General features: G+C 43.7%; 2 protein-coding genes across 7 annotated transcripts in view; one reads left to right on the top strand and one right to left on the bottom strand.

Annotated features, from left to right (window-relative positions):
- Positions 1-9443, bottom strand: part of CCDC32 (coiled-coil domain containing 32) — a 21486-nt gene extending 12043 nt beyond the window's left edge. For 2 of the 5 annotated variants that reach the window (XR_009760701.1, XR_009760702.1), the window contains exon 1: positions 8942-9443. Coding sequence is in view for 1 of the 5 variants with exons in the window: in XM_061611438.1 (XP_061467422.1) it covers positions 8942-9106 (165 nt within the window). In the remaining 4 variants the exon portion in view is untranslated. Of the gene's footprint in view, positions 1-4787; positions 4808-8925 lie in introns of those variants that run through there. The other 3 variants (XM_061611438.1, XM_061611439.1, XM_061611440.1) reach the window with 3 other exon arrangements.
- Positions 9124-27625, top strand: LOC133377408 (protein-L-isoaspartate(D-aspartate) O-methyltransferase-like). Of its 2 annotated transcripts, none has more exons than XM_061611436.1 (9): positions 9124-9491; positions 13424-13565; positions 15085-15189; positions 16259-16290; positions 20772-20876; positions 22799-22919; positions 23648-23733; positions 24194-24363; positions 26877-27625. In XM_061611436.1, the coding sequence occupies exons 1-9, from the start codon at positions 9489-9491 to the stop codon at positions 26887-26889; spliced, it is 777 nt and encodes a 258-aa protein (XP_061467420.1). In that variant the 5' UTR covers positions 9124-9488; the 3' UTR covers positions 26890-27625. The 2 variants fall into 2 exon arrangements, with proteins under 2 accessions (XP_061467420.1, XP_061467421.1); XM_061611437.1 differs by lacking the exon at positions 9124-9491 and adding an exon at positions 9535-9729.

Here is a 27625-nt window from a genome sequence, read left to right as displayed (position 1 = left end):
TGGGCACTTGTATTGGTATTTTTTTTATAAATCTTAGGTGTTAAAAGATTATTCAGGGACGCGTTTAGGATATCGTAGGCTTTAAGAGCCATATGAAGATTGTCAGTTTCCCCTATTTGCTCTTGAAGGTCTAAAGCATAGTCAGATGAGATAAAAGTGGCTAGCTTAGAGGCCAAAGTGGTGGACCAAATGGTCCTCCTAAATGAGGAGTACATTTGGTTGGCTATCAAATTATACCCCTTGACCACTTTGCATTTATTGTTAGAATGTACTAATAAAGATAGGGGGAGGTGATCACTATCTTGTCTTATGTCTACTATGAATTTAGTTATTTGTTGTAGCAGCTGGTGAGAGACTATCGCGTAGTCAATTACGCTACTTCCCCTGCCGGATATGTAAGTATACTCAGCATGTGTATCTAAAGGCTTTAGACCATTGAGTATAATAAGACCATGGCTTCCCACTAGGCGGGTCAAACAGATTCCCGAGTAGTTAGTTCTTATATCCTTGGAGGATCTATCATATATAGAGAAATAATGGTTATTCTCCTCACCCCTCCAGAGTTTCGATGTCCGAAGAGTGTCATTGCTAGGACCAATTCTAGCATTGAAATCACCCAGAATGATTAGTAAAGCTTTGGGAAACCATGATTCCAACTCGGTAATATATGATTCCAACTCCTCCCATATTTGCTCTAAGTGAGCTCTTACTGAAGTAGGTGGTAAATAGACATTAATCAGTATAAAGGAAACAGTATTGAATTCTAACAAGACCGCCATTGCAAGGGTATTACATGAATGAAGTTTTGTATACTGAGCTGTTAGCGTTGTGGAAATAAGTACCGTCATGCCGCCTTTGGCTCTGCCTTTCCGTTTGTCTTGGGGCAGAGCTGCTGGTAATGTAAAAGAAACAAATCCATCTAGTAGTACCTCATGGATAGTCCATATCTCCTGAAGAAGGATTATATCATGATGTTTCAGATAATTACATAGTTCTATGTTGCTTTGTTTGGCATTCCAGCCCGCAATATTCCACGATAGGATGTGTAGTGGTTGGTTTTCCTGTGTTGTTTTGGGGTGGGTGGGAAGAGATAATAAAGGAAGAGCTGCTGAGTTGGGAGGAAGAACTCAGTGTTCAACGCTGATTTGGTTAAGGGAGTTTGTTGTATCCATGAAAATTGCTCCAGATGGCTTAGTACAAGCTGCAATTTTTATATTCGGATAGGTTGAGTTGGAGGGAGGAGATACAGGGTCCGGCAAGGGTGCGGCGGAAATATCTTTTCCCAGATTCCTGATGGACTTGGTTTTTTCTAGGTGTTCTATCAGATGTTGGAGCTTGTTGATAACCATCATACATTCGGTTTCTGGAAGTTGAGAGTATAGCTCTGCAAGTTGTAGTTCTTCTGGCTCCAATTCATGCATCAGGTTAGATAGCTCTTGAATGCCGCTGGAAGGAGTCTTGGGTTGTGTTGATATTAAAGAACTGACTTGCGAGTTAGTCGTATGGAGCTCATCTATTGTAGACAGCTCTGTTTCCGAGATGGATAATCTGGATATGTGTGGAATGTTGGGCCATAGTGGAGACGGCAGTGATGAGTCTTTGTAATAACGTTGAATTGATATACCTCTTTCCTTAAGATTATTTCGTATGCGATATATTTGATTTGCAATGGCAGTGGAGTGCAAAGTGACGATCAAGCGGGAGTAGTCCGATCCAGTAGATATATTGGTCAAGGATTTGATATAATTCGTCCTATGTGAAGGGAAGAGGGATTGTGCAAAGCATTTATCCAAGAACGGAATGCTTGGAAAAGTGGGCCAATGTCCATATGCACATTTGTTGTAAGTTAATACCAGTTTGTCCGGTTGTAGTATCAATTTCCATGGGCTCTGTTGGAATAATTAAATTATTATTATTATAAATAATAATTAAATTATTATTATTATTATAACTTGTCCACAGTTGTCCGTGCAAACATTTGGGAGGCGAGTGTCGAGTGCCTTAGGTCCCGCTCCCTGCTTGGTGAGGCATGACTAGAGGAAGTGCCCCCATTGTTTGGTGGCATGACATTCTTTCTGGAGAAAGTAGGATTAGTTTTAGCAGGACATTGGTCCTTTGTGGTAGCTTCCAGTAATTTAAACAGTGGTTTATAGTTCATTTTTCTGTCATCGGAAGGTTTACTATTTTTGATGTTTTTGGTTTCTTAGATTCTTGAGTTTCTTTTTTCCTCCCTTGTGCTGAGAAGTTCGTTTTCACAGATTTGTTCAAGCTCTTATTCTTGTTCTTCTTAGATGGTCCTGTATTTGGCTCCTGTGTGGCAGTGGTGTTCAATGGAGTTGTCATAGTTTTAGCTCCTGTAGAATTTTGTTCAAGATGAGATCCAATTGATTTGACCAGAGTGGTGAGAAGGTTGTTAGTCTCAGTAATATATGCTTTGATCATGCTCAATTCTTCATGTAGAAGTGATTGCCAACTTGTAGGTTTAGGAGCGGAGTGAGCTGCAGAAGATAAGAAATAGGACTAGCAGCTCATCTCTTGTGAGAACTGTGAACAACTCTTGGAGTCATGGCATGAATCTACAGTGATTATCTCAGAGGGCATTCCGTCGTCCATTGTGTTATTAACACAGTTGTCATTGCAGTTAAAACCAGCGTCTTGGAGCTCCTCTGCCAGGCTCTTAGCAGCCCTGTTATCAACAAATGCTCAAGATCATTGAGCGAGTGGTGGCTAGCCAGTTGTCAGCACACTTGGATGAAACGGATTATTTGGATCCATACCAATCGGGTTTCAGGACTGGGCATGGTACTGAAACAGCCTTGGTCGCTCTGGTGGATGATATGAGGAGGGCATTAGACAGGGGAGAATTCACCTTTCTTGTCCTCCTGGATCTCTCAGCGGCTTTTGATACCGTCGACCATGGTATCCTGTTAGATCGCCTGGAGGGATTAGGAATAGGAGGCACTGTTTTACAGTGGTTCCATTCCTTTCTCTCTGATAGGCATCAACAGGTAGCATTGGGGGATGAGGTTTCAGACCCTTGGCCCCTCACTTGTGGAGTGCCACAGGGTTCTATCCTCTCTCCCATGCTATTTAACATCTATGTAAAACCGCTGGGAGCTATCATCAGGAGTTTTGGGCTGCGGTGTCACCAATATGCTGATGACACGCAGCTCTATTTCTCTTTTAAATCCTCACCGGAGTTGGCTGTGGAGACCTTGTCCAAGTGCCTGGAATCCGTGAGTGGGTGGATGGGAAGGAACAGGCTGAAGTTCAATCCTGATAAAACCGAGGTGCTGCTCGTGGGTGACAGGGGAAGGTTGGGTGTTGTTGACCTGAAGCTTAATGGGGTGAGACTCCCCCTGAAAGATCAGGTCCGCAGCCTTGGGGTTGTTCTTGATTCCAAGCTGTCCATGGAGGCTCAGATTTCGGCAGTGAGCCGGGCAGCTTGGTATCAACTACACCTCATACGGAGGCTACAACCCTACCTCCCGATTCATCAGCTCCCACTGGTAGTACATGCCCTGGTCACCTCTCGATTAGACTACTGCAATGCGCTCTACGTGGGGCTACCCTTGAAAACAGTCTGGAAACTACAACTGGTGCAGAATGCGGCGGCTCGTTTGCTTACAAACAGCCGCCGCCATGATCATATCACGCCAATGTTATTTCATCTACATTGGCTTCTAGTTGTTTTCCGGGCCCAATTCAAGGTGTTGGTGTTAACCTTTAAATCCCTATACGGTCTCGGCCCAGTTTACCTGAAGGAGCACCTCCAGTCCCACCAATTAAGCCGCCCAACTAGATCAGCCACACAGGGCCTTCTCTCAGTCCCACCAACGAAAACAGCTAGGTTGGTGGGGACTAGAGAGAGGGCATTCTCAATGGCGGCCCCCACTCTCTGGAACTCCCTCCCATTCGATCTCCGCCATGCCCCTTCCCTGGATACATTTCGCCGAGCCTTAAAAACTTGGCTCTTTGGACAGGCCTTTGGGATCTCCGGGGTGGGCTAATTTTTCTATGATTGTTTTAAATTGTTTATTGATTGCCCTACATTGTTTTATACTGCTGCTATTTAAAATGGTTATGGTTGACTGCATTGTATTTTATTCTGTATTTATATTGTATTTTATTAATTTTAATGTGTACGTCGCCTAGAGTGGCTTCGGCCAGATAGGCGACACAAAAATTAAATTTTACTTTTTTTTTTTTACTTACTTTATTGAAAAAGGGTGATCTAATGTCCATTCATATGCCCTTGGGATAGAGGAGTTAATTTCTTGTGGTTTGGAGAGATGTTGTAGCAAATGAGCTGAGTCATGCTGGTAAAAAGTAGCTCGTTATTTTGGCTTGTGTTTTATCCTCCCCCATGACTGTTCCTAGCTCCTGTTTAGTCGTCAAATTAAGATCGTTAACATATACAATGTAAATTAAAAGGATAAGTTGTTTAAAACTGTTGGAGCTAGTTTCCGTTCCAAAGTCCTATGTGCCTCCAGTAGGTCTCCAAACTCTCCGGCGGTATGTTAATAATAGTTTTGATTTATTATTGCTAGTGCAGCCGTTTATATCTTAAGGTTGAGGTCTCAACTGGCGTGCTTTGTTATTAGAGCTGGAGTGACGCCTTGATTTACAGTCGCTTTTAGCAGATAGAACCCCCACGTTTGTCTCTAATTTATGCCCAGCAGTTTGGGAGTCGAACTTCCCTAGTTGATTAGAGCTTTCGCTTTTAAGTTTTGACTTTTAGAGCTTTAAACACTGAGAGTAAGAGCTGTGTAAAAAGTGCATCCTACCGGAAGACGAGTCAAACCGGAAGTCCACCCATTTTTCTTCAAGGACTTCACATCTCTAGTTATACTTCCATGGCGCATACTGCTGTGCTAAATTTTATTAGTGATTTATATATGAATGTTATTTACTGGGGTGAGGGAAGGTTGTGAAGGTATCTTGCTACGCAATCGTGCCTAATACTGTATCCATATACCAACAAGATGGCAGGAAGTGGTTTGTTCTTCAACACAGGACATCAATGCTTAGTCAAAAGACGCAGATAAAATAAAACAATCACTGATGGAAGTGAATGCGTGAAGAGATGGCTGATGGGAGTGGGGGTTCAGTGAAGAGCTCTCCCCAAGATGGGAAGTGACTGAGAGAAGTGCCACTGTTTATTTTGTCACACAGACACACAAAATTGGCACAGACTTGTAGAAAATATCCAGTACAGATCTATCATTTGAACCCATGATTGCAGGAAAAAAGAATTACTGCAAGAGAATATAAAAATGCATAAAGTCCCAAATTGCTTTTAATTCTTCAAGTTTTAAAACTTAACAGTAATGGTACTATTCAGGTTGGGTTTAGAAATGGAAAAACTGGTTTAAATGCCTGAACAACCACATTTAGGGCTAGTTCACAACAGCATGTCTAGGAAATAGTGTGTATTCCATATACGGATCATCAGAGTTAGCTAACAATCTACCCTACACACTAACAGTGAAATCAGTTCTCCAAGTGTGGATCCTTATGTAGCCAAAACACCATCCATGCACAAGAAAGGGGCACTGGCAGGCTTGAGGGAGTCTCAAAAAACACTTGTTAGAGAAAAAGATCTAAGGGGTGGGGAATATAACAGCATAAAGCCAGGAATGCAAGAACAGAAGAAGGCTTTATTCAGCATAGCCTTCAACAAGTTTAATTGTTATGTTCTGGACAGAGCCAGCAGGAGTCCACACAAACCCAGAAGGGGCAAACTAGAGGTGGGTAAAGCAGAAACGTACTTAGTGCCTGCTTGATTTACTGCAACAGGGGGAAAAAACCAAAGAAAGCCCAATGATGACTGACCGTGCTCAGTAGGCTCACTTACCGCTAACCGATGCAGGGGGGACAGAAAACTGGGTGCATGTGGAGAATGGAGTAACCTGAAAGAGGACACGACCTTGAACAGGAGCACTCCACACACTGCAACAATTTGTTGCAGGTGGCTCTTGCATTGCTTGTGTACTGGGAAACCAATATTAATCTCAGACTGTCTGCTATTTCAGAAGTACTCAGACAAGTCTGTGTTCTAGACCAGTGGTTCCCAACCTGGGGGCCATGAAGTAATCCAGAGAGGGCCGCGAACAGTAAAGAAATTGATTATTTATTTATTTATTTTACAAAAGACTTCACTCCCTGGATGCTGTCTGCTCCCCACTGCCACTGCAGCCGACACCTCCCCCTTGCTCCAAACGAGAGGGGTGGACTTTTGCTGAAGTGCCAGAGTGTCTTTCAGGTGTATTGAGGGGAGGCATCTGCCTTTAAAACACGTGGTAGACACCAAAGGAGGCTGAGGGTGAAGCTCCCAGGAAGAAGAGGGGATTGCTGCCAGCATCCTGGTGATCCTGGTGTCCCGGAGCTTCTCCTACCGTTGCCTGCCTTGGATCCTGGTTGTTATCTCCCTGGCAAATGTCCTGATCTCAGGAGCCTGCTGCATGGGGCTGGCACTTGCCATCTCCCTCACTGTTGTCAACAGTGGCCATCATCTCTTTACCGGCTGCAACAGTTCTGCCTTTTCAGCTGATGCTCGCACTGTGATAACAAACGAGTGCCCTTTGACACTACCCGCATCTGTGTGAGTTGCACCCACCCCCATTTGCCACTTCCCATTAGCACTCTCACCCCTCATCCCAACTCATGCTGCTCTACTCCTCATCCCTCTCCAGGACACAGCAGTGGTCCTCTGGCTTCCTTCCTTGTTGATGGCAACAGTGGAAGCCGGTTTGTCTGCCTGGTGTTGCACAGCCTCCCTCTCTCTCTATGGAATTGGCCCCTCTTCAGCCTCCTACAAAGTAGCCCTGCTTCAGGCAGCTGCCCCACAGGAGGTGGCTGCAGAGGAAGGCTCTGAAGGGGAGCCTCACCATCAGCCCCTGGTTGAAACGGACGAGGAAGAGTGCTGCCTTTGAGGGTGGAGGGAAGAGAGTGACCCACTTTTGCTGCTAGACTGTCCTTCATGTTCTTGAATGGACAGATGGGCTTGTGTTCAAGGTGGAGCTGGCCAGGCAGGAATCTCCCTCAAATTGTTTTTTTTTAAAGTGTTTTTAAATCTGTATATTTATTTTTAATTGCTGTAAACTGCCCAGAGAGCTTCAGCTATGGGGCGGTATACAAATGTAATTAACAACAACAACAATAACTATCAACAGCTACCAGCTCCTCACACTGCTGCTGCTGCTGACACCCTAACTCAGAACGAGAGGAGAGGGGCTATTCGTGAAGCAAAAACAAGCAAGCCTGCAAGGAAAGGCTGCTTTCCCCCTTCTTTCCTGGCAGCCTGCCTGCCTTTCTTGGCTCCTGATGTACTGCCATCTCCTTTTAAAAAATATTCTTATTTGTGAGGCCACCCAGATCTCATCTTTGGCCCAGATGGAGCCAAGGAGCAGTTTTGAAGCTCAGGACTTGCTCGCCCCCCATCTCTGAGGCTAAGTGTGTGTGCCAGCATCCCCCTTTCTTCCACCTACACTCCGCCTCCCCAATCTCTCTCTCCAAGATGCTACAGCAGTTGAGGGCTTCCCCCCTCCCACGTGCCCAAATGCATGCATGCCTACAGATGCTTGCAGGAGGGGCAGGTGTGTTTATGTATGTGCATGCGCTGATCTGTTTTCTGTTCCACTCTCATTCCCCAAGTGCATGCTAACCAAGTCATCAGTTCTGATGATCATCCCAAGGCCTGAAAGTACTAACCCCCTTCTAAGTCTATCCATCCTTTTGTCTTCACAATTTAGCATTCCTGACACTACCACGCTGCTGCTTCTTGATGATGATGATTAAAAAGCTCAGCAGGGGTCCACATACTGCAGCTGAAATGTATTTATTTATCTATTATTGCATTTAATATCCCACCTTTCCTCCAAGGTGCTCAAGGTGGTGCACATTTCCATTTTATCCTTACACCAACCCTGTGACATAGGTCAGGCTGAGAGACTGTGTCTGGCCCAAGGTCACCCAGTGGGCTTCATGGCTGGGTGGGGATTTGAACCTGGATCTTAGTCCAACGTTGTAACCCAGCGGTGTTGGGAGACAGGACTGTACAGAATGTGCAGAGGAGAGGGGAATACCAATTTGATTGGACCTTTGCATTAAGAAAAGAAAGCAACACCGTCCTGTTTGCTGGGAGCTTTTTATGGAAAGGGATATTTGGAGATGCCATTTTTGCCATGCACCATTTTTTCAATTAAAAGAGACTAAAATTACAATTGGGGGGGTCACAAAAATTTGTGAGCTTACAAAGGGGGTCCTGTACTCATAAAGGGTGGGAATCACTGTTCTAGACCATTATAAGCATGTCATTTACGCATGTGAATGTTTTTATTATCCACCTTTTGTATATATGCTGCATACATATTACAACCTGCAATCAAAATAATAAACTGCTGATGATCTGTGAAGCAACCCTCGGCAAGTTGGCTTTGCAGAAAGGCACAGTCAAATCTACCTCCCTGGACTGTTCTGAAGGTCGGGCTCCTGTTCTATACAAGCTTTCTTCTATGACCACCTTGCTGAACTTAGCTACATATCCATCCGAGCAAAAAGACATAGGATCACTCTGCGCACGAGATAAAGAACAATCCGAGAGCACCACTGAAAGCAAAGTAAGAAAGGCATTTTTAAATCAAGACAAGTGGTGGCGGGAGGGCTCCAACCACAGGTTGGAGAACAGGCCATTTTTCTTCTCACGCTTGCTGAGGGCCCGAGGTGGCTGACAACCCTCTGAGCAATCTTAGGAATAACACTTTGCATTCAGGTCAGGATGTGGGAGACAAAACGCGCCTATGGGGAGAGGCCTTTAATGACGGCTTTTCTAGGTGACCCTTCGGACCTAGAAGGGTCTATTTCCTGCAGGAGACACTATAAACAGAAGCACCCGCGCCCCGCACGGATCAATATCCCGCCTACCTCTCTTCCTCCCTACCTGAAACAGCCACGGCTGGTCTACCGCCTCCTTGTTTTTTGAGTTCGCAAAGGGCAGAAGTCTCAGCAGCCGGGAGCTGAGCGGGGCGTGCCAGGAACCGATTGTTGTCCAAAACTGACCAATCAATGAACGGGGCGGAGATACAGTACAGCGTTCCGCTGCCATAGGCTATAGAGAGATAGCAGTCACCACCAATTCTTAGAAGGTAGTCGAGTAGCGAAGGTCAGTGGTTCTCAAATAAGCCTTCCGGTTCCTCATTGTTCTTGGCAAACTCATCTCTATGTGGGGCAAGAATGGTGGAAATAAATAACGTAGTACAGACTCAAAGCAGACAGAGTTAGCGGGGAAAACCAACCAACCAAAGTGCTTTTCTATGAGATAACGAAGGAGCAGGCTCATCCGGTGAGAAAAACAAGACAAAGCGCGGGCGTGATTATTTCAAAGCACAGGAACGAAAGGAACTTGTAACTTTATCGCTTCTTCATTTACATGGACATAGTTCCATCTCTCTGTCCCCGCTTATGGAGGTGCCTAATCAGAACCGGAAATGGTAAGACTCTTGCTTTTATTTTATCTAATCTCTTTAGGGGGGGGGGAAGCGTGAGCGACATCTTAAAGCCGGGCGGAATTTACTAGTATTTTGTCTTCTCTTTCTTACGTAACAACATAAGCAATCGCAGTTCCTATTCCCCACCAACTTTCAAATAAATAATTATAAATAACTGTTGGGAGGGGAGGAGCCGAGAGTGCTAGAATGTGAGCCCATAGGACTTATTGCGACTGCGTAGGTGAGTCCTTCTTATTGCTGGTGGGTCTTGAAGTGGTCTGGCTGCTGATTTTGTTTGGGAAGGGAAGTGGTTACCCAAGCCTGAGTTTCCTTTTGGGGTCGGCTTCTGCTCTCCCGGCACATTTTTCCTTGGGAGGGGAGCTGAGAGTTGATTACCCAACAGCACCTCAGACCCCTCTAGAAGTCATGGAGAAGAGGACGGGTATCCGAGATGAAAAGTCCTTCTCCCACCATAAGGACTCGCGAAAGGGGGACTTCTCGTTGCTGCTGTGAGAGGCGAGAAGGGCTCCTCCCTCCAGTGTGCCCAAAGGAGCCTTGGTGACATTCCCTTCCGTTTCTAACCCAACCACAAAATAATAAGACACTCAGAATGCTATGAACTAAAAAACTGGCCCTTAATTTGGAGGCTGCGGGTATGTTTCTTGGCCTCTTTTGCTCATCTTTTAGTTGGCTGGATCTGTCCATACATGTCTGAGCATTCTTACTCTTATATTTGGTTTTAGTGTGTTTTTACATTTAAGTTGCTTTGAGACGCTTTGTAAAAAGTGATAAAAATAATTGATGAGACTTTTTTTGTGAAAAAATCAATGAATAGAATATGATGATAATAAAACAAGAGTCTTGTGGTACTTTTAAAGATTTAGCAGATTTACCAAGGTAGAAGGTTTGTGGCCTAAAGCCCACTTCTCCAGATGCATGAAGTGTTATCATGAGTAACATATATATGTGGTTGAGTTTAGGGGTGAGAATTGTAAACGGATCAGAAGGAAATGAATTTCAATTTTAAAAAGTACAGGTGAGATAATTACATTATTCACAATTATTGACAAAAAATTACTGGTAACGTAAGCCAATTAACACATGTAGTGTGAAAAAATCCATTCCACATGTGAAAGCCCTGCATCTCTTGATGTATTGCAGTTCAGTGATTTCATGTTGCAGACAATTACACTTTCCTCTCATAGGGCTTTGGGCGGTAGGGCTGTACTTGCTTACAGGGCAGAACCCCCACCCCAAACCTAAAGCTGCTACTTGCCTCCAACAGCAGACCACGTAACAGAGATGTGAACACAGGGAGCAGGTCCTGTGGCAGACACAGGTGCCAACTCTGTCCCCAAGTCTACTTGGGCAACACTGTTACAGGACCTAATAGTTCATCCCCAAATATTGGGTTCATTACCATCTTCCAATGTAATATGATATCATTTGCCAGCAATGCCTTTCTGCATTCTACATGAGTCAAACAGGCCAGTCTCTGCGTAAAATAATAACTGGACGTGAATTTGACATCAGAAATGAGAATGTTCAAAATGTTCAAAAACAATGTTCAAAACATTTCCAAGGTGCTGTGAAATGACCTTAAAGTAGCCATTCTTGAACAAATAACCTTAAAAAAACACTGCTGCTGCACAGAGACTGAAATGAACACCCTGCTTTGTAAATTAGTTCACAGCACTTCTTAGCCTAACCCACCCACATCTGCAGGGCTGGCATAGTGAGGCAGCTACCTCAGACAGCAGATATTAAGTGTCCTGAAAAGGCAGCAAATTCTTGTAATTTTACTGCCAAGGAGAAGGAGGTGCTTGGATTTTCTGCCTCAGGTGCCAGAATAACTTTGGTTGTCCTTGGCTACGATGCACCTTAATGGGGGGTGGGAAACAGGCCCAGCTCCAGTGGGCAAACAGGTTGGGCCCTGGCCGAGGCTCCCCTAAAGGGCCCTTCCTTAGGGTGGGAGGATGGTAGTCCCAATCCATGGCAGCATCAAGAGCAGGAGCTCCCAGGCATGCATGCATGTGCACACACCTGATACAGGCAGTGCGGGCTTCAATAAGACTGCCTGCCCCACCTGCCTGTCGCATTAGCACATCAGTGTGCATGTCCCATGCACTGTGCATGCACTGACGCAAGAGGTATGTGGGGCAGGCAAGCTTATTTAAGCCCACACACCCTGTATCAGGAGGGGTTGTTGGTTGTATGGCACTGTGGGCCCATGATAGGCTGGTGCCCAAGGGCCCAGTCACACCTGGCACCAGCCCTAGTAAGGAAGGTGCCATTTGCTGCTTTATCTCAGGCTGCAACATTTCTTGGGCCTGCTTTCCACATCTATCTATGGCCCCACCTGCACTATGCACTAAAGCAGTATGATACCACTTTAAACAGTAATGCTTCCTCTGAAGATTCCTGGGAACTGTAGTTTTAACACTGCTGAGAGTTGTTAGGAGACCCCTATTCCATTCACAGAGCTACAATTGTTAGAGTGGTTTAACATGTATAGTCCAGAGGGGCCTATGTCTTTAGTTTCTTTTTATTAGCTAGCTTGCTTACTTGTATCTCACACATAAGAACATAAGAAGAGCCTGCTGGATCAGGCCAGTGGCCCATCTTGTCCAGCATCCTGTGGCCAACCAAACACATTCAAATTTATATTCTCAGAGTGGCTAACAAAGTAGTAAAAAAACAAAAACATAATTAAAGAGAATAATAAAGCATTCTAATAAGTAGCAACAATCCATTGAAACAGACAATAAAATAGCTGCAAATTAAAAATGCTCACATTTTAGCTTTCTCTAAGCCTGGGAATGCAGAGATTATTTTTGCAAAGCACCCAAATGGCAGCAAATAGGGTGCCAAGTGAGCCTCCTCGGAGAGGGCATTCCATAGGCAACGAGCCACCATTGAAAAGGGTGTCGTGGAATTTACGACTGAGTTCTTTTTGAGGAGATTTAATAATGAAGCCAAAGCCTGTTTTAAGGTTGTTTATTTAGCTAAGCGCTTAGCCAGAGTAGAGCACAGGCCTCTACTGTCTTCCTCAAAATGGTGGTTAGTTACAGACAGTTATATACCTCTTCCGTCACAAGCATGGCAACAGTTACATTGCTACAATAATGCTATACCCCCCTGTACCATCCATCCTCCCTCCATTCCTGCAATATCAGTGTCCTTGGCACATTTTCACTACAACAGCACTATTCTCTATTGTCTACGTGACTCCCTGTTGAGAGCAGAATGGCAGTCAGACTTGTTCAGTATTGATCTAAATCCACCTCAAGGGTCTCTCTAGTCACCACCTTCAGGCTGTGGGGACACCTGGAGAAAGGTCTCAGATAACCATCTTAGTAGTGAGGCAAACTAACGTGGGAGGAAACTGCCAGCAGGCATGTAGGTTTTGTTTATTCATTTTTGACATTTGTATGCCACCCCATAAAATAAAGTTATCTGGGCAGCTTACAATAAATAAATCCTAAACCATATAGGACTTGAATGGTAAGACCAGAACTTTGAATTGAGCTTGGAAACTCACCAAGACCCAGTGGAGTTATTTCAACATACGGTTTCTTGGTTCAGTACCGGTTAGCAATCCAGTCACAGTTGTGGACCAGCTGCAAGTTTTGCGCTGTCTTCAGTGGCAGCCCTACTTAGTGCATGGCAGTAATCCAACCAGTTGTGTTTCTAATGCAAAAATTATGCTAGCTAAAATCATATGGCACAAACAGCACTTTTATTGACATGAAACAGTCTGTTAATATTTGACTTTGACAGCAAATGCATTTTCCAGAGTTTCCTATTCTGCAACTGTACATCTATTCTTAATCTTGGCTGCTTCTCATGTAGGATTTGGTTTCTGTGGGGTGTTACATGAGCTTGCTGTAAAAAAAAAACTTTCTCTCTTTGCTTCATCATGACTGGCTGGTCAGGCCTGGGAATCCCCTATACATTTTTATGTGATGAGTTGTATGCTGCCTTTTGCTACCTTGCTCATGGGACTACTGCTGACAAGAACCATGGCCTGGACCTCAACTGGAAAGACACATGCTGAACTGCTCAACAATCTTTACAGTAAGTGCAACACAGTAAGTACAAACAGCACCCTCAGCACCGTTATGTCCAGGACTCATCTCTAAAACACTTGATGAAATATCAGAATACTGTGCATAATTAATCATCCATCTCTTTTTTTAAAAGAACCCAAGTTATACCAAAGGAAATAATATTAATTTATTTTTAGCAATGTTGTCTCTGCACTTTTTTCATGGAGTGTGGAAATCTGTTTTAAAATTCTACTTGGGTACCCACTGTAAGATTATGGGGCCACGTTCTTCCCGTTATCTTTGCCCACTGTGTTTGCCGTGCTTAGTTGTACAAGCAGCCAAAAATGACAGAAGAGAGAAACCCATGCTAAGCATCTAACCTAAGAAAGGCTATTCTGAGTATGCAGAGGCCAAAATAGCAGAGCTCCCCTGCAGCTAGGGCAGTTAGCAATTCCTTCTAATGAGTTTCTTTGGGAATACAATAGTCAATCATTCTTGCCCTTTTCAGGCTGGTTGTCTTAGATGGGAGCTTTCTTAGTATGGAAACCAGGATAATCAATCTGCCAGTGGCTATCATTGCCATAAAAAAAGCAAAATAATTGAATGGAAACCTTCCTGCATTTGTCTACAATTTTTTAAAGAAAATGAGTACCTTTTACAAGGTACAGCCCTGCCATTGGACCTGCTTTTCCTTGTGCTTACCCCAGGCTACGTCTGCAGTGTTTGGGCAAATTGTGTGGGCTTTTCTCTGGAGTAGGCTGGAAGTTGTAAAGGGCACCTGAAAGAGCACAGCATTATCAGTCCTAGGGGTGAAATCTTGAAGCATGTTCACTTCACCAATTACACTTTCCCACGCTGTTCTTGTATGCGTTAAACCAGACTTAAAGAATTACCTCTGAGAATAGATCTCTCTCTGTTCAGTCTATTGTTGCGCAGCCGGAAAAGAACTCCGGTGTTTCATTTCACAGAAAGCTATTGGGAGTAATTAGTAATTTTTTCTTAATTACATGAGGTGCATCCACAGACCTGAATGTGAGTCTGTTGCCAAATTGTCCAAATGAGCTGATCGTAATTTTGAGGTTGACGGGGACAGGCAGAGCAATCTTAACTGGGGTCAGGAAAGATGGGAGCAGCGCAGCCCCGCCCCCCCCCCCGCATCCAAAGCCCTGCTGCCTCCTGCTGGTCGGGGTGAACAGCAGGGGCTGTAGGGTTTGGTCAGTTTCTTCTGCGTCTGTTCTAGTGCTGGTGCAACTGAGGGACACAAGGACTGAGTCCCTCAGGGGTTCCATGAGCTTTGGATCCAAAGCCTCTGGTGCCCTACGTCCATAATGCCCTATTTTCTCCTGGCTACTGCTGACAGGAGACCCACTGGTAGCAGCTTTCCACACACTCAGGCAGAGCTTGGGTCTATGCTGTTGTGGAGCCACCATCACCGGTGAAGAGGTGACTGTGCAGCATCCTAAACCTGCCCCCCCCAATCAACAGCAGGGGAGTTACGACTGTGGCCCTCTACAATTACTATCTGTCTTGTTATCTTTTTTCTGTAGAAAATGGTGTGATTAAATCTCAAAGAGTCCTTGAAGTGCTGTTGGCAACAGACAGAGCTCACTATATCAAGTATTTCCCATACATGGACTCTCCCCAGTCAATTGGTAAGAAATGTCATAGATTATTATGTTAATAAAAGGAATGTCATGCATGTTAGAGACTGTATTGTTCACAGCTTTATTCTTTTGGGACCCCAAAAATAATAGAATTCTAAAGTTGGAAGTAATCTTGGAAGTCATCTAGTCCAACCCTCTGCTCAATGCAGGATGCAGCCATAGTAGCCCTGGCAGATGGCCATCCAACCTTTCCTTAAATATGTGCAGTGATGGAGAGCTCGCCACCTTCCAAAACGGACCATTCCACAGTTGAACAATTCTTACCATTAGGAGACTTTCCAATGTTTAGCAGGAATCTGCTTCCCTGCAACTTCCACCAACGAGTTCCAGTCCTGTTCTCCGGAGCAACATAAAACAAGCCTGCTCCATCTTGTGCATGACAGCCGTTTAGATACTTGAAGCCAGTTATTGTGTCTCCCCCTAATTTTCTCTAGGTTAAATATACTCTGCTCTTTCAAACATTCTTCATAGGACTTAGTGTCCAGATTTATCATCATCCTGGACACCATCCTCTGGACACCCTCTGGATTGTTGTTGTCCTCTCTAACATGTGGCACCCCGAGCTGGAGTCTACTTCACATGTGGCTCGACTAGTGCATAATAGAGCAAGATGGTTATTTATTTTCATCAGGATGCTCTGCTTCTGTTAACACAGCCTGATTGCATTGCCATTTTTAGCCGTTGTATCATGTTACTAACTCATTCAGCTTGTGATCAACTAAGACACCTAGATCCGTTTTGCATGTACTGCTGCTGAGCCAGGTTGCCCCCATTCTCTCCTTGTGCCTTTGATTTGTTTATTTATTTGTACCTAAATACAAGGCTTTGCATTTATCTCTGTTGAATTTCATCTCGTTAGTTTCAGCCCAGTGTTTTAGCAGCTCGAGATGATTTTGGGTCTTGATTCTGTCTTGAAGACTGAGAATTCTCCTTTGTGCATGGGCTACAAAAGTGGGCTCTGAAAAGGATGAATGCAAACAAAATATTTGACAGTTATTATGGCAGACTCTAATTGTAATTAACATGAAAAACAAACTTATCCATAGCTTTCTTTCAGGGTACAAGGCTACCATCAGTGCACCTCACATGGTAAGACATACTTTTACATCCAATAATAGGCAGTATATGCATGGATAGTGTTCATTAGAGGAAACACAAAGGCCATGAACTTATGAAGCTGCCTTATATGGAGTCAGGCTATTAGAACATCTGACCCAGAGCTGCCTCTCTCACTAGCAGTGGTCCTCCTTGATTTCAGGCAAACTTTTGTCGTCCTGGAACCTGAGATCCTTTCAACTAGAGATGCCAGGGAATTGAACTTGGGACCCTATGTATGCAAGCTATGCTTGCTACTAAGTTAAGTGCCCTTCCCTTGTTTTAGAAGAGTGGCCAAGTGATTATCAAGCGGGGGGACTTGAGGGGGCCCCAATTACCGTAGTAACGGGCAGAGGGAGGTATGCCGTTGTGAGAAGGACGTGCCAGGTAAGGGGAACGCGGCCCAGACATGTGGTGGCTGTGCCCTGTTCCGGTCCTTCTCACACCCGCAGGGTCGTTGGTTGTCCTCTCAGCCAACTCTCAGATCTACAGTTGCTGCTTTTAAATGCCAGATCGGTATATAATAAAACCTCCCTCGTCCACGATCTGATTGTGGACGAGGCAGCCAATCTGGCATGCATAACTGAGACCTGGGTGGGTGAGCAGGGAGGAGTTGGTCTCTCCCAGCTCTGCCCACCGGGATACTTGGTCCAGCATCATGGTAGATCTGAGGGTCGGGAAGGTGGGGTTGCTGTGGTCTATAAGAGTTCCATCTCACTCACCAAGCACCATGTCCATACAGTTACTGGTCTGGAGTGTTTGCACCTTGTGCTGGGCCAGAGAGACAGGCTGGGAATCCTTTTGGTGTACTGCCCACCTTGCTGCCCAATGGCTTCCCTAACTGAGCTGACGGAAGTGGTCTCGGAGGTATTGCTGAAATCCCCCAGACTATTAGTACTGGGGGATGTCAACATCCATGCCGAGGCTACTTTGTCCGGGGCGGCTCAGGACTTCATGGCCGCCATGACAACCATGGGGCTGTCTCAATATGTTAGTGGTCCAACACATGTGTCGGGGCATACTCTAGACCTTATCTTTGCTACTGGACATGGGGATAGTGATCTGGAAGTGGGGAGTCTTATATCTCTCCCTTTGTCATGGACAGATCACTGCTTGTTGAAGTTTAGACTGTCAGTAGCCTTTCCCCTCTGCAAGGGTGGGGGACCTATTAAATTGGTCCGCCCCCAGAGACTAATGAATCCTGATGGTTTTCAAAGGGCTCTGGGGGATTTTCCGGCTGATAGGACTGGTGCTCCTGTCGAAGCCCTGGCTGATCTGTGGAATGCGGAGATGACCCGGGCTGTTGACACGATCGCTCCTGCGCGCCCTGTCCTGTGTAGAGCTCATACAGCTCCTTGGTATACTCCAGAGCTGAGAGCGATGAAACAAGATAGGAGGCGGCTTGAGCGGAGATGGAGACGAACTCCCGACAGATGCAACTATGCGCTGGTTTGTGCTTCGACCAAGCTGTATGTAGGAGTGGTGAGGGCGGCGAAAAAACAACATTTCGCTGCCACTATTAAGTCATCTCTTTGCCGCCCAGCGGAGCTTTTTAGAGTTGTCCGAGGGCTACTCCATCCAGGCCTTCAGGACACGGTAGAATCATCGGTGGCCCGCTGTAATAGGTTTGCTGAGCGCTTCCAGCATAAGATCTTATGCATCTGCCGGGACTTAGACTCCTGATTTATAGCAGTTGATCCTAATGAGGTGTCTGGAGCACAGTCTTGTCATGTTTTATTGGATGAGTTCCAGTTGGTTCAGCTCGAGGACGTGGACAAGGTACTTGGACAGGTACGTGCAACCACTTCGATACTGGATCCTTGCCCCTCTTGGCTAATAAAAACGAGCAGGGATGGAACAGTTGGCTGGGCCAAGGAAGTGATAAATGCCTCTTTACGAGAGGGAGTGGTCCCTGGCTGTCTGAAAGAGGCGGTGGTGAGACCACTTCTGAAAAAACCTTCCTTGGACCCAGAAAATTTCAGCAGCTACAGACCAGTAGCGAATGTTCCATTCCTGGGCAAGATCTTGGAACGAGTGGTTGCGGGCCAGCTCCAGGTGCTATTGGATGAAACCGATTATCTAGATCCATTTCAATCGGGTTTTAGGCCCGGTTTTGGCACTGAGACGGCCTTGGTCGCCCTGTTTGATGACCTATGTCGGGAGAGAGACAGAGGGAGTGTAACTCTGTTGATTCTTCTTGATCTCTCAGCGGCTTTTGATACCATAGACCATGGTATCCTTCTGGAGAGGCTCACGGAGTTGGGAGTTGGAGGTACTGCTTGGCAGTGGTTCCACTCCTACTTGGCGGGCCGTCTCCAGAAGGTAGTACTTGGGGAACATTGCTCGACACCGTGGGCCCTCCAGTGTGGGGTCCTACAGGGGTCGGTTTTGTCTCCCATGCTTTTTAACATCTACATGAAGCCGTTGGGAGCGGTCATCAGGAGTTTTGGAGTGCGTTGTCATCAGTACGCTGATGACACGCAGCTCTACTTCTCCTTTTCATCTTCTTCAGGTGAGGCTGTTGATGTGCTGAACCGTTGCCTGGCCGCGACAATGGACTGGATGAGAACTAACAAACTGAGGCTTAATCCTGACAAGACTGAGATGCTGTTGGTGGATGGTTTCTCTGATCAGATGGTGGATACATACCCTGTCCTGGATGGGGTTACACTCCCCCTAAAGGAGCAGGTTCGTAGTCTGGGAGCCCTTCTAGACTCTTCCCTTTCACTTGAGGCTCAAGTAGCCTCGGTGGCACGGAATGCATTCTACCAACTTCGGTTGGTAGCCCAGCTACGTCCCTATTTGAGTAAGGAGGACCTTACATCAGTTGTTCATGCTCTGGTAACCTCGCGTTTGGACTACTGCAATGCGCTCTACGTAGGGCTGCCACTGAAGACAGTTCGGAAGCTACAGCTAGTGCAAAATGCGGCGGCCAGATTGTTAACAAGGACCAAGCGGTCCGAGCATATAACACCTGTTCTGGCTCGCCTGCACTGGCTGCCAATATGCTTCCGGGCCAGATTCAAAGTGTTGGTATTAACCTATAAAGCCTTATACGGCACGGGACCACGATACTTGTCGGAACGCCTCTCCCAATACGAACCGGCCCGTACTCTACGTTCTACGACGAAGGCCCTCCTCCGGGTTCCGACTCATAGGGAGGCCCGGAGGGTGGTGACAAGATCTAGGGCCTTCTCAGTGGTGGCCCCCGAACTGTGGAATAGTCTCCCCGAGGAGGTGTGCTTGGCGCCGACATTGTTATCCTTTCGGTGCCAAGTTAAAACCTTCCTCTTCTCCGAGGCATACTAATTTAAGTCAATTTAATTTAAAATCTGCTGTGATTGTTTTAGAGTATTGTATTTTATATGTTTTTGTTGTACTATACTATGTGATTTTATTGTATTTCTTGTGTTCACCGCCCAGAGAGCTATAGCTAGTCAGGCGGTATAAAAGTCTAATAAATAATAATAATAATAAAATAATTATTATTTGTGCTAGGCATTGATTGGCTGAACAATCCTGTGTCCCACATTGATGCATATGGCATAGGTCAACAAGCCTGACAGTTTCAGACCCCTTAGAGCCTAGGGCAGCTGCTCCTTACACTCGCTGCTCTGTCTTTCTGTCAGGTCAGAGCAGCCCTGCTCATCACAGGGAGAAGTAGATAACCTACCACTCCTCACTAGCTCCTTGGACCTCTCTCAAGAGACTGCATCTGCCTTCTTCAGGCTCTGGCTCAGGCTCCTCCCCTTCCATGACTCCTGCTGAGGCCACCAGAATGAGTCTGAAAACTTGCAGCCCCTCTCAGCCTCACCCTTGCTCCCCTGCAGCCCATCCAGGCTGACTATTGGCAGACTCCTTGTGAGCAAGCAGTCAGTCTAGCAGCTTCTTCTCCACACCCTGTTTATGCCTGTTGTGAACTTTAAAATGCCTAGAAACTTGTGCTGGAGAAACCCCTTGGCTGAAGTATCTGTGGGTGTTAACTTGGCAGAAGCAGCCTTGCCTGCTCCTTTGTTTGTACTCCTGGTGTAAGTATAAAAGCGCATGTACTAGGTATAATTCAAGCGTAGTTGGCATGCGACAGCGTGATGCCAAGAAATATTTTTGTATGCTACTACTACTTTCCTGTTTTATGTAAAAGAGCCGTGATGGTCTCCCTTATACAGACCTAGGCAGTGCTTCAGCAAAGGAACAAATGAAGTCTGGAATATTTAACACTGAGGTGGGTGCATGTCATCTAAGTTTGTATGGAAGCTTCATTTTGTCCTCAGTGTCATAAGATCAGGCACAATTGTCAGGGAGCACTGAAGCTTTCCTGCCAAAATTGAATAGCTAGTTATGGTTTATAGCAGAACTTTACTGAATCTTTAGTAGCATTGTGTATCTAACCACCATGCTTTTCATTTCCTTTGGGCAAGGGGATCATGAAAAATGACTGAGTGCAAATGGTGAGATATTGTTGCTTGCTTCCACAGCATGCTCATGCCCTTGAGTTGCTGAAGGACCAACTAGTGGAAGGAGCAAAAGCATTGGATGTAGGATCAGGAAGTGGATATCTCACAGCTTGTTTTGCTAGAATGGTAAGCAGAATCCAACATGAATTTCTTGAAAATTTTTAGAGAGAAGAAATCTGCTTTTTACTAAAAGGACCTACTTGTACAGCTTTTCTCTTTTTAGAACAGATGATCTGATGCATGTATTTGACGTTGCTTCTCTATAGGGAAATATTTCACTGCCAGAAATTACTAAATTTTGGTAAATTACAGAGCATCTGCTAAAGTGAATTTCAGTTGTAAACACAACTTTAACAAAACTAATAGAAGAAACCTGTCTGTATATAACTTCCTAACAGGAGTGGAGGACCTTTGGCCCTCCAGATGTTGCTGAACCCTGGCCATTGGCCAGTCTTGCTAGGGATGATGGGAGTTGTAGTTCAGTAACATCTGGTGGGCCTTGAGATAACGAAACAAACCCTGCGACAGGGCAGTAAGGAGCTGAAAATTGAACTGAGCAAAATGACGCAGGAGCTTAAAGAAATAGGGGATCCTGTGAGAGAGGAGAATGAGATCAGAGATGAGAAAAGAAAAAATAAAGGGAAGACACAAGCCTTGGAGATTGGAACAAATGTGGAATTGGAAAAAGATCTGGAGTTTATGGATATTAGAAATAAAATCTACTGTTTGGAATTTAACGTTATCTCTGAAGAAATTAATGAAGATATTAGAGATAAAGTTATCAATGGCTTGGATAATCTTCTGGACTGGAATGACGTGATGGAGCTTGATATAGAGAAAATCTATGGAATTAACTGCAGCCATGTGACAATGGAAAAACTCTCAAGAGATGAGCCAGTGCATTTTGTAAAAAAGAACAGAGATATGACTTTACAACAATATTTCAGCAACTTATTCAGAATTGATGGCAAGAAAATATTTGGGATAGAGGAAATTCCCATCAGACTCTTATTATATGACTATGGCTATGACAGCAAGATTATTATGGAATACTGATAATGGAAGATTGGACACTGAAATTACTGGACTTAACAGGACTATTGAAGATGGAAGATGGAATTAATATGGATAATGGAATAATGGCTATTGAAATTATTGGACTTAACAGATTTTGATGAGATGGATTAATCGATATGTTTATTTGGATATGGTTATGACAATAAGATTATTATTATTATTAACGAGATGGATTAATCGACATGTTTATTTGGAGAAAAATTGATAGATATATTTCTTAAAGAATTGAAACTTTGACTTTTTGTGGAAAGAATAAAGTAATGTTTATGAGATTTGATGATTAATTAAGATAACTACTGGAGGAAAGTGATTTTATAATATAATTTAAGAGACAGGATTGTTATATATTGTAGACCTATAACTGATTTGATCTGCGACAAATGGGAAGTCAACATCTTATTTTTTTGTTTAATCATTTTTGTTTTGTTTTGTTTTTTGTCTTTGAATGTTTTATGATTTTGTTTTGTATGTTTTATGAAAATTTGAATAAAAATTATTGTAAAAAAAAAAAAGTAACATCTGGTGGGCCAAGGGTTCTCCACTCCTGTTCTAAACTATTCCTCATCCACCCTGCCAAATAAATTGTCCGTCATTGCAACAAAAAGTAGATTGAGGCTGCAAACACAGTTACCTGGGAGTAAGTCCCATTAACTCAATATGACTTCTTTTTGAGTAGGCAGGCAGGCATAGATTGTACTGCAAGATGCTCTTCCATTGGAATTTGCTAGTTAGCATATTTAATGTTCATGAGGAATGCATGGCAGACACTGTTGTAGGAATAACTGCAAATAAACTGTTCATTTTCAAGATAACCAGTGTGATTAGACCTATCCTTCAGGCATTTTAAAACTGGCTAGAGAGGTAATTACATATAAATGGTCAGGCATTACAAAAAAGAGAAACTCTCTGCTCTCTAAAATTTTGTTTGTAGTAGTAACAAAGATTTGAAGTACGTGTGGTGTCTCCAACAGGTGGGTCCCACAGGGAAAGCAGTAGGAGTCGAACACATTGAAGACCTGGTTCATGAATCCATCAGAAACGTCAGAGAAGATGATCCAGCTTTGCTTAGCTCTGGCCGCGTGAAACTTCTAGGTGAGTGTCTATAGTGTTGGTGCAAATTTCTGTGCTGATAAGCTGGATGCCCTTTTCATTGTGAAAATGTTCTTTAGCAGGAACAATGTTGGTCTAGCGATAATGCTAAGATTCATTGCATAAAAATAAATGAACAACTTACAGCTAAATATTGCCCCTCTGTCACTTCTGTCGACTTTTATTATCAAACTTTTTAATGATAAACTGAACCAAAACTGTTTATCCTGGAGAACACTCTGTTCCATAAGATCCCTCTGCCATATCCTGGTGGTGCTTGCTTCCAAGTAAGCACACACACACTTGCACAGTTGAACTTACATAATACAGCCTTCTCCAACCTGATGCCCTCCAGACATGTTTGAGTACCATTCCTATCAGCCCCAGCCACATGACCACTGGTCAGGGCTGATGATGATTGCAGTCCAAATCCTCTGGAGGGCACCAGGTTGGGGAAAGCTGGTGCAATGACTACTGAATATTTTTTAGCTTCCTTCTCTTTGCTTTCTCAATCCCATCCAACATGGAAAGTAATATCAAAGAGCATTCTCCCTGTTAGATGTCTCGCCATTATTACTATACTCAGTTTTGAGGGGGCCCCAATGCTAACATAATCTGCATACCAGTCTCTCCTGCATGTAGGTGTCAAGTGAGAGGAAGGGCAGAGGAGCAGTGTTTAGGAGGAGCTGCCATCTGAATAAGAACCTTCACTGCACATTCTCTCTCCACAGTTGGGGATGGCAGGAAGGGGTACCCTGAAGAAGCCCCTTATGATGCCATCCATGTTGGAGCAGCTGCACCTACTGTGCCGAAGGAGGTAAGAAAGAAACATGCCTGCCTTTCTTGCCCCTCAGCTCTGGCTAGAACTTTTTGAAGTAGTTAATTTACCAAGTTGAGAAGACAGCTATGAAAAATGTGTGACGTTATGTTTGAGTTGCTATCCTAAGCAAAGGGAACTAGAATAGATAGGGGACAATGCATTACATACAGAAATTTCTGATGTCCTGGAGATTTGACTGTATCGTATTGACAGGAGATGTAAAGAAAATGCTTCACTATTAGCACTTTTCATAGAACTCTTCAGCAGGCAAAACTTCACTTAGAGGAAGCTTAGTTACAAATGTATAGCAAGTTTGTATTGCCAATTCTTTAGAAGTTTTTACTTTTCTTGGACTTCTTAAGGAACCAGATGCCTTCTTCCCTTTTTATGGGAAAACTGGATTTCTCTGTTTTTAGTTTGCGTTATTGGTCTTACTGATGGTTTTTTGTTTTACTAGTTGCTGAATGAGCTGAAACCAGGAGGACGACTAATTCTGCCCGTAGGGCCAGAGGGTGGAAATCAGATTATGATGCAGTATGACAAAACCAAAGATGGGCAGATTGTGGAAAAGCATCTGATGGGTGTCATATATGTTCCTCTGACAGATAAGGAGAAACAGTGGCCTCGGTAAAATATTAATAAGTTCCTGCCCTTCTGTGTTCCAAGTCATTGATGGATAAAGCTCACTTTCCCTAAAGTTACATCACACTGCAAAAAAGAGAATCTTTACCATACGCTACATGTACTAGGCAAAGCAAAGATACTAATATGCTCTGAGCAACTTTGTAGTGAAACCATTATGAAAAACTATATCTGTCTTCCCTTAAAACAGAGAGAGAAAATGTATTGGGAACCATACAGAGCAGGGATAGGGAGCCTCCAGCCCACATGCCAAATGTGGCCTGACATGAGTTCCAATTTGTCCCATGAGGTCATTTTCCCCAGACCATGCCCACCTGTCAGAGTTGACCTGCAAGGGTGGGGCCAAATCATTATATGGCCCACCATGCCAAAAAACTTCCCACCCCGTTACAGAGGACACTTGGAGAGCTTGAGTGCTTTCTAAGGCTACATACTAATATTTTTCCACCTTAAAATTTAGTCAAAATGCAAGGTCTTCTAAAATGTTTAGATCTTGCTGGTGCATCGTTTGTTTGTTTGTCTTCCAGTGTTTAATGCTGGCAATTTGCAAGAAAACCGAATTAAACACAATGGAGCTTCTTTTTCAGTGTGCATATATAGGATTAAACTGCAGACATAATGCTAGTTGTGGCTTAATTAAACAAGGACGTAAATGCAAAGGAAATGGGGGAACAGGGAGAAATGCACAGTTCTGTTGCTTGTTCCTAGCTGCCAAACTGTGGTTTAGCAAGGCAGGAAGGAACTGAGCTTCGCAACCAGGCTACTATAATTAACCTACTATTTGGCAAGAGAAAACCATTGTTTCTATTAGCCCTTGTTCACAAGGAAACCATAGGACCAAGTGTTGGTACTTTGTCTCATGATAAACAGAGTAAGGAAAAGTGTATTTTATAGATAAACAGGTAGAATGTATATTAAATATACATTCTGGCTGAATTTTTAAAAGGTCCACTTTTAAAATTTTGGAGTTGAAAACTTTGACACAGGAGTCCACAGTATTTGATCCAAGCCAGTCTAATGTCTGTTGGGATGAAGCTATAGGCATGGTCCTTCCCCATTTGGGTGCTAGGCCTTCATGCAGAGACAAAGGGCCCACAAATACACATGTCACAGCAAGCTTTCCCCCCCCCACACCTCTAGTGAGCATGCCGAAATTCAGCCCTCCTCCTGAACTTGGAGCTGAGGTTAGGAATTGTCCTTGATCTCATGCTGCACTTCTGAGACAGTTGGAATACCTCAACAGTGATGTCAGAAGATATACTGACTCTCCCCAACTGAGGACAAGGCAGGTTCTAATGGCTGCAAACTTTGGCCTAAAGCCAGCCCAAACCTGTTACCCTCTGTGAGGACGTAACTGCCAAAGGTTTGCAGGCATAGTGCCCAATCTGATTCCCCCCTCCAGTAAGTATCTTTTAAGACTTGAGAATTTTTATTATTTATTTATTATTATTATTTTGAGAGAGAGAGAGAGAGAGAAATGAAACCTAGAGATTGAAAACTCCTTTCTCTGGTATAAACCAAAGGAAATCTTAAGCAAAGCATTCCAAATTTAAGAGGAAAAGAGAAAATATAATGATAAGGCTGCTGTACAGCAAGCTTAAAAAAGGGGGGGTTTCTACAGGCTCTGTATGTAACCTCAGTTATTCCTGCTTAAAACTGTATGTGGTGATGGAGCATAATAAGGAATAGTTTGTTCCCAGCATTATGTTTTTTAAAAGATAGCTGTAGGAGTGAGAAGCTATTTCCATAGTGTTTACATTAACACACTGTTTATATATCCTATTTGCAGTTTAGCTAACCACCAAAATGTGCACGACCACCTCAGCAAATACATATAAATGCACCTCTGCTGTTGAGGCTGATGTTCCATTATTTCTCCAGTTCCAGAACTCCCTTATTCTGTTTATTATCAGAAATGTTCTTCAGTCAACTGTTACAATCACTCACTTAGCTTTGTTCTGACCCTTTACCATCTCTACTAATTCAGACCTCTGCCCCTTAATGGCTATCGCCCCCTGCTTCTACATGTCTGGTGATTTCATATCTGCAGCTTGGAAAATCTTCATTGACCTTTCCTAATACTGGTGTCACTTCCCCACATTACATTCTGTGATTGGAGCAGATTGTTCAGGGCTCCATGGCACTGATGCAGATATGGATAAAGTCTTGTTTTCTGAATTAAAGTTCTGAACGCTCTTGAATCTAATGGTTGTCTTGATTCACAAATTTTACATTTTCTTGATGTGAACAAGTTATTAAAGATATTTGCCTGTTAACCTAAAGGCTTTTTCCTTTTTATCTGTGTTTTTCTTAACCACTTACATTAAGGTTTGTGCTGCTTCTTAGCTGTTTATATTAAGTTTGAGAAGAGTTGAGGCAAGGAATGCCATTTTGCCTTTCAATATATTTTCATCTCTCCAGCTAAGTGTGAGCACTTGATTTTGAGAAAAGATGTTCACGTCTCATGATATTAATTGTCAATTTCTCTCTTTCTTTAGGGGTGAACTTTAAAAGTCTTAAAGCATTTTTAAAGGAACTTTGGATAACCTGTGAACTGTATTTGGAAGGAATGGTTCATATGCTGTACATAGAAACAAATAAGGCTCTGCTTTTCAAATGGACTTTTTGATACTGTTACACAAATATAACTTGCAATGTGGGAGAAACTAGGATAAATCCTTCCAACAGGCTAAGAATTGACTTATTACCTCCTAACCCCAAGAACTCTTGGAGTTAGGAGGCAAAGCAGATCAATAGGTCCAAGACTAATAACTAGATAAGTCTAGCTGTCCTGTTTCAGTCTCCCCGAGGAAGTACGCCTGGCGCCGACTCTGCTCTCCTTCCGGCGCCAGGTCAAAACCTTCCTATTCTCTGAAGCATTTTAAGTTACACTGATTTACTTTTTAAAATGTTTATTGTATTGGATTGATGATTGTATTTTAGTATTATTTTGCTATTCATTGTATTTTTATGCTATTTTATGTTCACCGCCCAGAGAGCTATTGCTAGTCGGGCGGTATATAAATTAATTAATTAAATAAATAAATAAATAAATAATAGAATACAAATAAAATCCTGCATGCAGAAGAAATAGCCGAGTCAGGTGTTTGTGCACTCTGCCTTTTTATATATGCAAGGAAGCAATTCTAATGTGGTCATCTGGTGTTTTGGGAAATAATTCATTTGGTTGTCTTCTTCTGAACATAACTGAAAATAAAATGCATTTGTAACTTCTCCAATAAACTAA

The sequence above is a fragment of the Rhineura floridana genome, chromosome 2 (genome assembly GCF_030035675.1).
Source record: "Rhineura floridana isolate rRhiFlo1 chromosome 2, rRhiFlo1.hap2, whole genome shotgun sequence".
Lineage (NCBI taxonomy): Eukaryota > Metazoa > Chordata > Lepidosauria > Squamata > Rhineuridae > Rhineura > Rhineura floridana.
The sequence above is the reverse complement of the archived record's forward strand: the minus strand, read 5'-3'. Positions and strand labels throughout refer to the sequence as shown.